Genomic DNA, 14,032 nt, shown 5'->3' on the forward strand with positions numbered 1-14,032 from the left:
CTGAACAATTCTGTTGTGAGTGAAGCTACACAAGTTGTACTTATTAAATTAGATGGACACAAAATGTTGGCGTAATTCTCGACCTGAAACATCACCCATTCCTTCCCTCCAGAGATGTTGCCTGTCCCGCTGAGTTACTCCAGCATCTGCAGTTCCTTCCTACACATCTCCCTCTGGCCTGAGGGTTATTTCTGACGCACATGCGCATCAATGCTGATCCAAAACTACAATTCCCAGAATGCTCAGGGTGTGGAACGACCTTCCGTCACGACGCATGCCGCCGCCGCCATTACTCGGTGTTTGAGTGCGGATCGCGGGGCTAAGGCCGAGACCGTGCGCTTCGCCGTCGGATAGTGAGGTAAATGACAGCTGCATGGAGACCGGCAGGGCCTCGGACATGGGGCACAGCGACGCGGCAAGGCCTAGCGGAGCGGTGGTCGGGTGGCACGTTGGCCGCCGCCGCGGCCGTGGAGGAGGCGGCGAGGCCTGGCGAGCGCGGGCAACTGGTAAACACAAGCCCGAACAACACGTGGCCGTGGCTCGTCTTGCCGGACCACGGCAAGCAGGGGCGGGCCTGGCGAGGGGAATGGGCAGAGAGAAGAGGGAGAATAGGTGGGCTGGGATACTGAGGGAGGTGGAACCTGGGGTATTGGGTGGGGAACGGATCTGTTGGGTAGGAAGAGAACGAATGGCGTTGGAGGAGGAATTGGTGTTCGAGGCGAAGGAGTGAGTGGAGAGGTTGGGAAGTGATGATGAGGGGGTGGGGCGCTGTTGAGGGAAATAGTGGGTGGGGGCGGAGGCTTGAAAAGTAAAGGGGGGCGCGAATCGCTGGGAAGGCAGCAAGGTTTGGTGGGGGTTGGGAATTGAATTGAATCCTTTATTTAAATAGAAAATTGCCTCATGAATGAATCAGGAGGAGGAATGGGCAGAAGGTGAGACGGAACTGTGGATAGAAAGGTGGGACACGGGTGTATTAGGAGGTGGGGGCTTGAGTCTATTCGTGTGGGAGCGGGGATGCAGCGCTCGTTCTATGAGGTGAGGAGGTTTTATGTGTTGGGTGAGTGGCTGTTGTGGAGGAGAGTGGAAAGGGTCATAAGGAATAGTAGAATTAGACCATTCGGCCCATCAAGTCTACTCCATCATTCAATCATGGCTGATCTATCTCCCTCCTAACCCCATTCTCCTGCCTTCTCCCCATAACCTCTGACACGTGTACTAATCAAGAATCAATTCTACCTTAAAAAATACCCACTGACGGCCTCCACAGCCTTCTGTGACAAAGAATTCCACAGATTAATCACCTTCTGACTAAAGACCTCTCTTCTTCCTAGAAGAAGATCCTTTAATTCTGAGGCTATGACCTCTAGTCCTAAACTCTCCCATTAGTGGTAATATACTCTCCACATTTCAGAGGCTACTCCTGCTGTTGGTGGGACTTGGGGGAGAGGGATGCAGCAGAACCGTAGAATAGTATGTCCCTCTAGGATAAGGTGACTGATTCTCTTTTCCCAGGATGTGAAGTTTTTGAAATTCTCTTTGCCAGCATGTTGTGGAAGTTGGCATTGAATATGTGCAAAATTGACGTGTATATTTGGACTGTCAGAGTTTTGAGTTCATATGTGAGGAATAGAGATGACAAAGGGGTTGTAAGTGTAATTAACTGATCTAATGATGGAATGGGCTCACAGGGCCTTGTTTATTGCTGTTGCCTTTTTTCAAGTTGGGCAGGTAGCAAACAGCAAGAGGAGGTGCTTTGGTGCTTGAGGTTGACCTGCTATGCTCTGTCCTGCCTCTCCCCTTTACTAATTTTCTACTCTCGTCACCCCCTACAATCGGTCTGCAGATGGGTCTAAACCCAAAATGTTACCTATCCATATTCTCCAGAGATGTGGCCTGACCCACTGAGTTACTCCAGCTGTCTTTTGCTGGTGTTCAGTGTTGACCTTTGAGTTCAATGTCACTGACAGCTCATAAGCTGGTCAAAGGTGAACTAGAAAATGATTTTATCAGTGAAGTTGACAATTGGTCATTCTCTGAGCTTAGAACATACTTTGGCCTGAGCTTCACTGAAATATTGTTCCTGTTCCTTGTGATGGAGGGGGTACGAAAGCTGGAAGAGACATCTCTCTTCTAGCTTTCTTTCCCCCCACCTACTCCAATCGGTCTGAAGAAGGGTCCCAACCTGAAATGTCACCTATCCTTGTTCTCCAGAGATGCTTCTCCTAGAGTTTGTCTTTATATTAAAAAAAACAAAAAAAACTGGCATCTGCAGTTCCTCTGTTCTTGTTCTCTTGTGCTTGTGGGATTTCCAGTGATGTTGCTCTGATGTACCTTTTATGTAAATGTGGCCACTCCCACAGTCTATTGTTAGAAACAAGCAAATTGATAGTGTGTACCAGGTGACACATGGCATGTATGTCCCAGATCATTTCTTTTAATCTTCAGGTGGTTTGACAAAGCTTACTGAAACATAGCGGTCAAATAAAACGGAAGGGGAAATGGAAAAAAAAATGCTGCTCTTCACTGGCAGTCTGCATTCTGAGCAGTCAGGCCTTTGTTTTGGTCTTGTGCAAGCTATTGTTGCTGGTTGCAAAGCCTTGTGAAGAAGAGCTTCTTGCTGCAAGCCATGCTCTTTTACAGTGTCATTGGGAGTAAAATGTGTGTTAGTTATGCCTTAACAAATTCAGAAATAATGTCACTAACGTTAGTTTGCTGCAAAACAACAGAGCCACAGTAATACTTATATTGTTAAGCTTAAACAAAGGCATGGACTTTTGATCCAGATCAAAAATACAAATCTATGACAGCAACTTAGGGAATTTAATGTATTTAAATTTCACTGTCAGTCATGGGCGTCCAAATGCTCAACTTTTTATTAATGTCCTTGGAAGAAAATCCACAATCTAGTCTAAACATGATGCACACCCACAATAATGTGGTTAATTCCTAACTGCCATTCAGGTGACACATTTAAACAAAATACAAATAGAACGATAGATCACATTGGCATAAAGCCAGGCACCTGATTCTACAAACTCTTCTAGGAGGGACTTATATCTTTCAGGAGAACAGTCCCAAAGGCGAATAAAGAAACAGCCTGACAAGATTGTACTTGTGAAATTGTACTTTCAGCCAATATTCAAAGTTTTGTAACACTCGAGTGTCCATGTTGTGAATGGTGCTAGCCATTGAATAGCAGATATGAAAACATTAATCTGCATTAATGGCAGAGCCTATCAAGTGAGTGCTAATGCAAGGATATAATATTAGTAGACGGATCAGAAATGCGCATTGGTGACCACATTTCTTCCCGAGATTCTTTCCATCACAGGTGCCTTTCATCAGTCAATACAATTCGCATGAACACACTGGGTACAGTTTAGGCATTTAGATGGCACAGTGCTACTTTACAGCGCCAGAGACCCGGGCTCATTCCTGACTACATATGCTGACTGTACAGTATTTGTATGTTCTCCTTGTGACCTGTGGGTTTTCTCCAGGTGCTGCAGGTTAATTGGTTCTGTAAATTATCCCGGGTATTTAGGATAGAACTAGTGTACGGGTGATCACTGGTCGGCGCAGACTTGGTGGGCTGAAGAGTCTGATTCCAAAATGTTTTTTAAAAGTTGTATTTGTACCCACTTCTACACTTTCTCTGGCAGATTGTTCCTACGCCCACCACTGGGTGAAAAATGTCCCTTTTAAATCTTTTCCCTCTCACCTTGAATCTATACCATCATGTTTTAGACTTCCCTACCCTGAAAAAGACAATGACCATCCACCTTATCTACATGATTTTATACAAGCTCTATAAAATCACCTCTTGGCCTCCTACCCTCCAGGGTAAAAAAGACCCAGCCTACCATTATAACTCAAGTCCTTCAGCCCTGATGACAACCTAATTTTCTGCCCTTTCCAGCTTAATTACGTCTTTCCTATTGCTGGATAACCAGAACTGAATATCCTTTGACTTATTCCAAACCAAATTTACATTCAATTGGCTTGCTCACCCTGGATCCCATGTGATCTAACGTTTTAAATGTAAACGGAGAGATATGGATGTTGCTTCTCTCTCTGTTACAGTAATTTGCCCCTCATGTATGAACTGCAGTTACTTGTCTAAAGCTGCTTTGATTGGCATGGAGCATTCATGCAACTTTGGCTCATAGTGCATTGAATGTTCCACACCATTGGAGCGTGAAAGCAAAGTCAACAAGTCCCGTCGTCGTCGTCCCCCCACCCATCTTTCCCTCCCAACTCCAGTCCCGTCCCAACCACCTGGGAAACTGAAGGGAGCGACAATCAACTGCCACGGATACAAAAATGTCATACACAAGAAAGGGCAGATGCTGGTTGACAAAAGGTGAACACACAGTGCTGGAGTAACACAAAGAATTTTGGAAATGTCATCCCGTCACCCATTCCTTCTCTCCAGAGATGCTGCCTGTCCCGCTAAGTGACCATACTGAGGGAATTCCCACGTATATGAAGCAGAGAGAAACGTGAGTTCTACACGGCTCTGCCCGATTTTTGAGAATGGATTCGGTGGTTTGTACCCACTCCCCCTCCCTGCCCACCCACTCACCAAGCCAGCCAGCCGGACCCCTCCTCGTTACAGCGGCGGAAGCGACATTTCCAAGAGAATGGGGCAGGGCTGGGATGGCAGCAGGGCAGATGAGGCGCTCCAAAGGAACAAACAAGTTGATGGCTGCAAGGGGCAGGAGGCAGATGTCTTGTGCCCCAGCGAGGTAGACTGCTCTTTCCCCTGCTAATGCACATACAGAAAGAGAGAGGTGAGAGCAGAGAATGATCCCAGCCTAACCCAAGAGCTTTGTCACCCCAGACAGATTAATGACATCTGCGCAATCCCCCCCCAACCCCAACCTCTCTCCACCTCAACTCACGCCTGTGCACCAAAGCAGCTCAGGCTCCGTCTCCCAACAATCTGATGTGAAAGAACAGCAGCTGCGGCCGGCCGGCACCCGGCATGGACTTCTCACACCCTCACACACGAAAAGTGTGCGAATATACAAAAACAAGGAATAAAACCAAAGCCCGGCTTGAAAGGCAACTAAAAATATATTCCGCTTAGAACGAGCAGGCGAGGAGACATCCATCCACATTCAAAGATTTAATCTCTTGTCTCCCCGCAGTGTGTAGACCTGGCAGTAAATTCAATTAAAATATAGCAAACCTCCGCCGGCTGGTCTTCTAACTACGTGATGCGTGCTTCAAACAAATCCTTAGTATAACTGCTCTGGCACTGGATGGTGCGCATTTTCCCTTTGTAGGTCATGTCAATAGATGCGGCCGCGCTGAATTCTAACTTTAACTCAAAGCCGCAGGATGGAGCTGTCTTCTTTAACACTGTTGCTTCGCTGCTACCACCTCCTTGCTGCACAATGGCAGCGAGTGCGGGGCCGAGATCCTGCCTAGTTTTTTTTAAGTTCTGAAATTGAATAACTTTCAATACTGAATCAGAATATACTTACTGTATGAGATGCTGTCCAGCTCCTCTATTTGATACTTAAAACAGACCTTCATTCACGATTGGCTCAAGAGTAACTCGGGAGAGGAACTTGATACATCGCAGAAATGAGAAGTAAACGGCAAACTTAGACATACACGTGGGAGCTCGTTTAAGCTCGTGAACATAAACTTGGAATCTCGTAGACAACCACGAGTGTGATTTTTCTTTCACTTGTGATCACTCATGGGTGGGATGAGACTATGAGACAGGGCCATTACTGAAACGAAACATTGTGGACCTTCGATTCTCAGTGGCTCGAACCAATGATTTGGAGCGGAATATGTAACATTTGAAAGAATAGCAGGCAATAGTGAAATATTTCCATCGCTATTCTCAGTGTGGTTACATTTTAGTGGGTGCAATCTCTAGGTATTTCTGCTATGTTCCAGCCATCTGGCTGAAAGTGTTAAACTGAGTTCTTTTGTCAATCTAAAGTCAACTTGACTCAAAAGCTTGTAGCTGTAGAAATCGATTCTTTATTCCGCTGAGACTAGTCTCTGAACTTTCCAACACAGAGCTGATACTCCGGGGCGGGTCCAGAGAAGAGTAACTTTGATACAAACTCATTGCTTTATATAGGTATTAGACATTTCAGATACAGAGGGTATGACAACCTAGTAACCAATCATCTGAGTTCTTCTGGTGATTTACAACAGCAGTCACATGATCCTCCCTTCTCTGGCCTCATTTTACAAACTTCGTTTGCCTGCAGTATAACTTTGTTTAGAATTATTTTATTTCAACACAGCAAAACCCCTAGTAGGCTCAATTATCAATGACCACTCCTCAAAATATAAGATACATATGTAATACAATGATCACACAAGTCAAACACACTTTCCATACCAAGAAGAAAGATATTTCTATAAATCTAAACAACGTCTAATGTTTACAGTCCTATAATACATTTCATAACTGGTTTCACTACAATTTTACACAGTTTAAAATACTATCACCTATGTATTAAAACATTAATTATATGAGTTCGCCGAATTACAGTTTCTAAGTTCAAAACTCACACACACCTCCCAACCAAGCATACATGGGTCGTAAATCTGCCAACTTAATTAATAAGTGTTTGGTGCCAGGATACAACTTCATTCTAATTTGCAGCCCCTTTTCCTCCTATCTCTGGGAGCTGGATTTCCAATCTCTCTGCAAGGCCTTTTACAAATATTACAGAACAAAGGTAGATTCACAACTCAGACCATTACATCAGAATTACATCTGCTTCTTCGACTTTCTATAAACAAATCCATCAATCTGATTCTTTTCCTCTCCAAGCAACTACTCCCCTTCACACACATCCTATCCCTTATCTCAATCTCATTATAATTTAACATAGCCAAGGCTAACTACAGAGTCTATTATATCTCAGCCTTGAATTCTGTCTCGAACTCAGCATAAACGTCACAGCTCATGAATGAGCCATAGAGAAAGAGCAGATGACCTCTGTCCTAAGAAGAGGACCTATTCAACTATCCATTCTTCAACACAAAATCATATCAAATACAATTTCCTCCAGTGTTAAAACAGCAAAGCAATAAACTGTAGAGGAAACTAAGCTATGCATGTTCAGATTAGCGTTTCTATGTTTTGATTCATCCGTTCCCTGTGCGTGTGTGTTCCTTGTACCTGTAATTTATTTCTTTAGAAGACATGTGTTTCTGAAAACCTTAAGCTTTTCTTTTGCAAATTATCTATATATAAAAGTTACTATCCGAGCGGTTCTATTATATAATATTTCCTCAAAAGGGCCTGTTTTAAAAGATTAATGTCTGAAGAAGGGTTTCGGCCCAAAACGTTGCCTATTTCCTTCGCTCCATAGATGCTGCTGCACCCGCTGAGTTTCTCCAGCATTTTTGTGTACCTTCTGTTTTAAAAGATGACTGCTCCACGCCTTGTGGAGTGGAAGATATTTCAGTGGAGTAAAACAAAACAGACATTAGTGAAATGTCCCATAGCCTTTCCACGTGAGTGATTCCGTGAAGACTTCAAAGGTCTGTGATTTCAAACCGTGTAACAGTTTTTATTTCACTCACTGCCGAAGTTTATGAGGGAGCCAATCAAAAGAAACAGAAAGGTATTTGTTAACAATAACAAAATAAATAAGTGTTTTATATCCTCCTCTGAGCTCCTGCAATGGGAATAAATAATTTCAAAGAGAGCCTTGGCTGTTTGAACAGATGTATTAACTGGCTGAAATGTCAAGATTTTACTAACAACATCTTGAATCAATAATCATATAATTGATTAATGGTGTTGGTGAAAGGTGGAATGATTTTCAGGACTCAAAGAGTTTTCTGCTCTTTCTGATGGTGCCACATAATCTGTTATATCCATCTAGAGGGACAAATTCTGCCCCTGTTTATTATCTAACCTCAAAGGTGGTGGTTTAATCATGGCAGTAAGCCCTCACAACTGCAGCCTAGATTAAATATTCAGATTCAGTACTATACAGTGCAATGTGGTGATATGAGGGGTAGAACTAAGGAAATAAAGGCAACAGGTGGATGGGTGGGAGAGGTTTGTGTTTATTGCTGAGAAGTTAAAAGGATGACTACCTTTTCCTTCATGAGCAGTAAGGGTGGGCACATGCATTTTCCACCACTGCAGATTTTCCCAATATGTGGTCACTCTTAAACTGCATTTATATAGTGTTACTCCTCCCCTGGCATCTTCCTGCCCTGAAGAGGGGTAACTAGTGGATTACCCCTTGAGTCGGATTTTGGCCGACTTCTACCATCAATTTCTACCATTGATATTAATGACTTGGGAAATCATAGTGTAAAGTATGCAAGTAGAAATAAGGAACTGTAGGAGCTGGTTTACAAAAAAACAAGGTGCTGGAGTAACTCAAATGGTCAGACAGCATCTCTGGAGAACATGGATAGGTGCAAGTCCAGATATGGCACAAGGGATGAGAGTGGAAAAGGGGTAGGGGAAGAAAGGGGAGGAAGACGTTAGAGGTTACCCAAAATTGAAGAATTCAATGTTCATACCAAGGGTTGTAACCTCAAGTGGAATATGAGGTGCTGTTCCTTTAGTTTGTGTGTGGTCTCACTCTGGCAATAGGGGAGGCTCGGGCAGTGCTTCCACACCTCAAAACATTTTTTCCTTAAATAGAATCCTAAATTTCCTGGAATTTGATGGTAATTCCTTAAATTTTCAAAAATGCTTCCTAAAATTGGTAAATAGCCTAAGTATCCAAATAACAAACTGATCCCATTCACACAAGAATTCACAGTATAACACGATTTTTAAATCTCACTTTGTCATGCCAAATTGAAGGAATCTAATGTTTAATTCCCATAAATTAATCCAGAAAACATCCACTCTCAAGATAATCAAAATCGTTATTTTTTGCACAATACATCTGACTAAAACTATACTGTGAATATTTAGTATGAAAATATTGATCATGGCTAGACAAACACAATAACACAAAATATAGATGATTTAGATGTTCTTATGACAAAAAAATAATGAATTTAATTATCTTGAGAATGGATGTTTCTGGAATGTGATCGATTGGAATGTTGCCGTTGCCATAAGTTTTAAGACCATATCGGCAGGCAAGACACGGCCGATTCGTGTGTGGGCCGAAATAACATTTTTTGCATCATAAGATTAAAATTAAGCCACATCAAAAAGCAATATGTTAAATAAACGACATATCTGTCCTTGGATCAATGCCAAAATGGAAAAGTTGAGGAAAAACAAGGTGTACAAAGGTGTACAGAGTTGCTTATTGGTTACAATCTGAGGAGTATGATGATTCAACTTTATTGTCATTGTGCAGTGTGCAGTACAGAGACAAACAAAATGTATCAGCTAGAAACTGATCTTCTGAAATTGTAATTTATTTACCTGTTACGGACTTACAGCATATAATACAATAATTTTAAAGTTCTTATCTTGAGAATATTACATTTTTGAATTTTCAAGGCAGTCTGGGTGTTTATTACTATTTCCGTCACAACGGTCAATTTTGTAATTAGCTACAATTAGGTAACTAACTAATTATATGCTTTAATTTCAGGTCATCCAAGTAAGATGTTTCATATTTGTTTCAGAATGCTTCAATCTATAATAACTGAATATTTCATTCAGTTCTCTTAATTTTTAAGAAAGTAATGGGCTTTTGACTGTCCTCGATCATAACTTTTGTGTTAAGTCAATGGAAAAGCAATAGGGAACAAGATGCTAATTTCCGAGTATGAAAATGGCCATAACCTTTTTAATACTGAAGATATGAAAGTGAATTAGGTATCAAATTAAAGTTCTTTTCATGCTTTATCTGATGGGATAAATTACAGGCTTGATTTTTAAAATCTCAAAATGTTGTAACATTCCTACTTCTTTACCACAACTTCCTCCATTTTTTTACAACCTCCTGAGATGCCTGTATTCATCTAATGCTGGCCACCTGCTTCCGTGATTTATATTACTCTACCATCTGAGGGGCATCCTAAATTTGATTTGGTCCTTAACTCCCAGGCATCTTTGCTTATCTTTTCTCTCTAAATCTCTCCTAATACCTCCTGCTTCAAAAGACTTTTGGTTATCTATTTTAATACCTTCATTGATTTATCATTTAATTATGTTCCTTGTACTTTTTTGCCAGGCTCAGCAATGGCTTCAGTGACTTCGAATGTCGATTCTAAAGCGGAGCTCACTTCATTACTGGAACAGTGGGAGCGAGAGAATAACAATGGGCAGAATATCATTCCCGTGTTGACTAAGTAAGTCAAGAAAATTTTAAATTCTAGACGGCTATAAGTCAACAGAATTGGTTTTAAAACAATATGCACGATAGTTTACCTTGAATTGTTTGGCACTGATATTGGGGAAAATCGATGCATGTTGTGAAGGTAAGGCATTGGCAGTGAATAGGGTTGTTGGCCATTGAAGACAAGGTGGTGTGATGGAAATTGGTGATTGGATTGAGAGCAATCCAGGGAGGGAGATAAAGGTGAGAATTAAAATGTTAGTTTTATTTGTAACATTTATTTATGGGTTGAGGATATGTCCCACTTAGGAAACCCGAACAGAAACCTCCGGAGACTTTGCACCCCACCCAAGGTTTCCGTGCGGTTCCCGGAGGTTGCAGGTAGTTGCCAGAGGTTGCAGATAGGGAGACTGACAAAAAACCCCGGGAACAGCACGGAAACCTTGGGTGGGGTGCAAAGTCTCCTGAGTTTTCTGTTCAGGTTTCCTAAGTGGGACAGGGGCATAAGAGTAAATTATTCCATTGGACTCCTGACTGTACTCTGCACTTCCATTGGACTCCTGACTGTACTTGATCCTAATAGTACCAAAACTCAAAATTGTGCAATTGCTCAGTAAAATCTGTTGCAATAAGCCCAAAGGTTCTTTTTGATTCCATACACTGTTAGCTGTTTAAATTGGAATAATATCTGTGGTGCCCTTTAGGTACAAACTCAGACTTGATAACTATTCTAGTGCCTTCTTTATTTAAAATGTAGGTTTATATAAATTTTAATTGTGAGGAACTAACACAGGAAAACCTTTTCGTGTCTTTCAATGGGAATGTCACATCTGTTCAGCCTTGAGGTGCACAAATCTTCAAATGCTATGGTGTCTCCTTCTCCCTTGCAGGATTTCGGATCTCATTGAGAAGGAAACTGAGGAATACCATAAGGCTGATCCTGATCCTTTTGATGACAGGCACCCAGGTAAAGAGGACTGCTTCCATTTAAATAGCTGACCCTTTGGTTAAATCCAAATTGCCTTCTCAAAGCCCTGTGCAGTCCTGGTAAGAGACTGATGTACTGGGAATGCATAATGGTGCAGTTCTGTTGTGTGATAGTTCAGCCAGATCTAAAAAAGCAATATATTATGAGTCAGTAGTTTGTTCCATCCATTGGACAAAGTGTGGCCATCAGCCAAAAACTTTGTTTTAAACTACATAGTGACATGTATGAGCTGCCTCAGTGATCAAGGATGAAATTGCTTTTATGTTGAGACCATTTACAAACAAGTAAGTTGATGGTGCAGTTTTGTGGATGCGATTTAGAAATAGAAAACTATTTTTCTGTTTGGAGTTATTCTGTCGGGCCTGGTAGGTATCTGTAGTGGTACAATCTACATTAGTGACCTGGTAGAGGGGGCAGAGTGTAAGCTATCTAAGTTTACCAATAACATGAAAATTGGTGGGGGAATGAATATGCTGTGATGAGAGTATTGGACTCTGCCATAGGATATAGGTATGTTGAGTGAAAAATAATCTACGTGGATCTTAATGGAAAATGAGGTGGGCAAATGTGAGGTCACACCTTCAGTCGGAAAGACTTATCTCAATGTTGGAGAAATGTGGGAAGATGTCATTCAAGGAGAATAGTAGATGAAGTTGTCAACAAAGTTATAAGGAATGCTGGAGTTATCAGTCAGTATGGCAAGGATGGACCCCGAGAGGCAGTAAGGCCTGTTAGCAGAGCAAAAATTGTGGAGATTGATGTAGAGGAAGGGAGCAAAGGAACTGAAACACAAGATAGAAAACCCTGTTCTGCCATTTCAGTCCTAGAAATGAAGTCTGGTCTTAAAATTAGTCCCAGGGCTTTATGTAGAAAGTGTGGTGGAAGAACTGTGGAGTATTCTTCCACGAATGGTAGCTGATGCTGAATCAATTAGGAATTTTTAATAGAGGTTAAAATCAAAAGCATTAAAGGTTGTGGATCTGGGTCGCATGACAGCCACATTGAATAATGGAGCACCTTTAGAGGGTTGACATGCCTACTCCTATGAAAAAGAGATGCATTCCATTTTACCTAGTACTTTGCAGATTGTTTTTAAGTAGTCAAACTCTAGAAATATTGTTGAGTAGGGAGGAACTGCAGTTGCTGGTATGAACCGAAGATAGACACAAAATGCTGGAGTAACTCAGCGGGACAGGCAGCATCTCTGGAGAGAAGGAATGGGTGATGTTTCGGGTCGAGATCCTCTTCAGACTGCCTGTCCCGCTGAGTTACTCCAACATTTTGTGTCTATCTTGTAGAAATATTGTTGCTAAGTTTGCGTTCACCTAAAAATATCTCCTTAAAAATAAAGTGACTGGTATGTATTAAAATACTGACAAAAGCCTTGATAGCAGAAATCTAATGTGAGGAAATGTGTATTCTTTATAATATAATTAACATTCATTTATTTCAGGTCGAGCGGATCCAGAATGTAGGCTGGGACATCTGTTAAAAATACTCTTTAAAAATGATGACTTTATGAATTCGGTAAGTTAGGCCAACTTTCAAATAACTGAAGTTTGGTTCAAGGGAAATTCATCATAATGGAGGAAAAGCCATTGAATTCAAGGGGGGTAGTTAGCGTATGTGCGGGGGGGGGGGGGGAAATTAGTGTGTGTGTTGCCCCCCTTCCCCGCAACCACACTTTGGTGAAGAAGTCTGCACTTGGTTTAGTTACATACTAAAAATTAATTTGAGGTTATATTTGGAAAGGGGGACGTATTGTATCTCACTCATGGTCTTCCATCGTTGCATGCTTTGGTATTTGTTACCACCACCTTTGACCCTTCCACCTCCAATCTTTCACCCTCTTTTACTCCTCCCCTTTCCCATACATGCCTCCATCTCCATCTATCCTCCTGCCACTGGCAATTTCTGATTTTACTGTGGAGAATGTCAAATTCATTGAAAATTCTACACTTACAGTGTACAGTGGTACTAGTTTGTTTAGACAAAGTAAGCATACAGTCCTTGGTTTGTGATCTGTTTTTATCTTTCATATGTCCCTTTTTGTCTTGGAAAGCTGGTGAATACTTATGTGATGACCAGTAGAGACCCTGTAGTCAACACCTCCGCATGCAGACTCCTGTTGGACATCATGCCTGGTTTGGAAACGGCTGTCGTCTTTCAAGAGAAGGTAGGAAGAAGGACGCTTGTAAGGTTGAGGATTTTTTTTTTTTAATTGGGTTATGTTCTGTTGTAGAGAAAAACTATATTAACTGGTGCTTTCAACTTTAATTATGAATTGAATTAGATGAAGCACCAACATCTGTAGCTCCATAAACTTGCAGAGCAATAGCAAACTTCCTTTCTTCTTTTAGGTCTTTTAAGAAATCTGGATGAAAGGTTGGGTTCAAAATGCACGTTTGTGTCCATATTGAGAGGCTGGACAGGATAGGAAACTATGTCACCCTGGTGACCGCATGTGGGTGGAAGGCAAGAATTACACAGAGAGGGTTTCGCAGAGCTCTTGGCAGAAAGAGGAGTAGAACTTCTTCAAAGTTGATACACTTTTAGAAGATTCCATAATGGAGCAGTAAATTGGAGCTGCAACAAGTTGCAGGTGCTGGAATCTGGAACTAAAAACAGTGCTGGAGGTAATCAGCAGGTCAGGCAGCATCTATGGAGGAAATGGGGAGGCATCATTTTGTGCCAGGACCACTTTCAGTCTGAAGAAGGGTCCCGACTGGAATTGTCAGTGGTCCATTCCCCCCACAGATGCGGTCTGACCCACTGAGTTCCT

General features: G+C 41.9%; 1 protein-coding gene across 3 annotated transcripts in view; it reads left to right on the forward strand.

Moving 5' to 3' along the window:
* The first annotated feature begins 225 nt into the window (after positions 1-225).
* The window catches only part of LOC129704586 (DDB1- and CUL4-associated factor 1-like), a 59,052-nt gene continuing 45,245 nt past the window's right edge, over positions 226-14,032 (forward strand). For 2 of the 3 annotated variants that reach the window (XM_055647807.1, XM_055647808.1), the window contains exons 1-5: positions 325-506; positions 10,158-10,275; positions 11,153-11,229; positions 12,704-12,777; positions 13,313-13,426. In XM_055647807.1, coding sequence (XP_055503782.1) covers positions 374-506; positions 10,158-10,275; positions 11,153-11,229; positions 12,704-12,777; positions 13,313-13,426 — 516 coding nt within the window. In that variant the 5' untranslated portion in view covers positions 325-373. Of the gene's footprint in view, positions 507-10,157; positions 10,276-11,152; positions 11,230-12,703; positions 12,778-13,312; positions 13,427-14,032 lie in introns of all 3 variants that reach the window. The other variant, XM_055647809.1, reaches the window with a different exon arrangement.

Source organism: Leucoraja erinacea, chromosome 16 (assembly GCF_028641065.1).
Source record: "Leucoraja erinacea ecotype New England chromosome 16, Leri_hhj_1, whole genome shotgun sequence".
Taxonomy (NCBI): Eukaryota; Metazoa; Chordata; class Chondrichthyes; order Rajiformes; family Rajidae; genus Leucoraja; species Leucoraja erinaceus.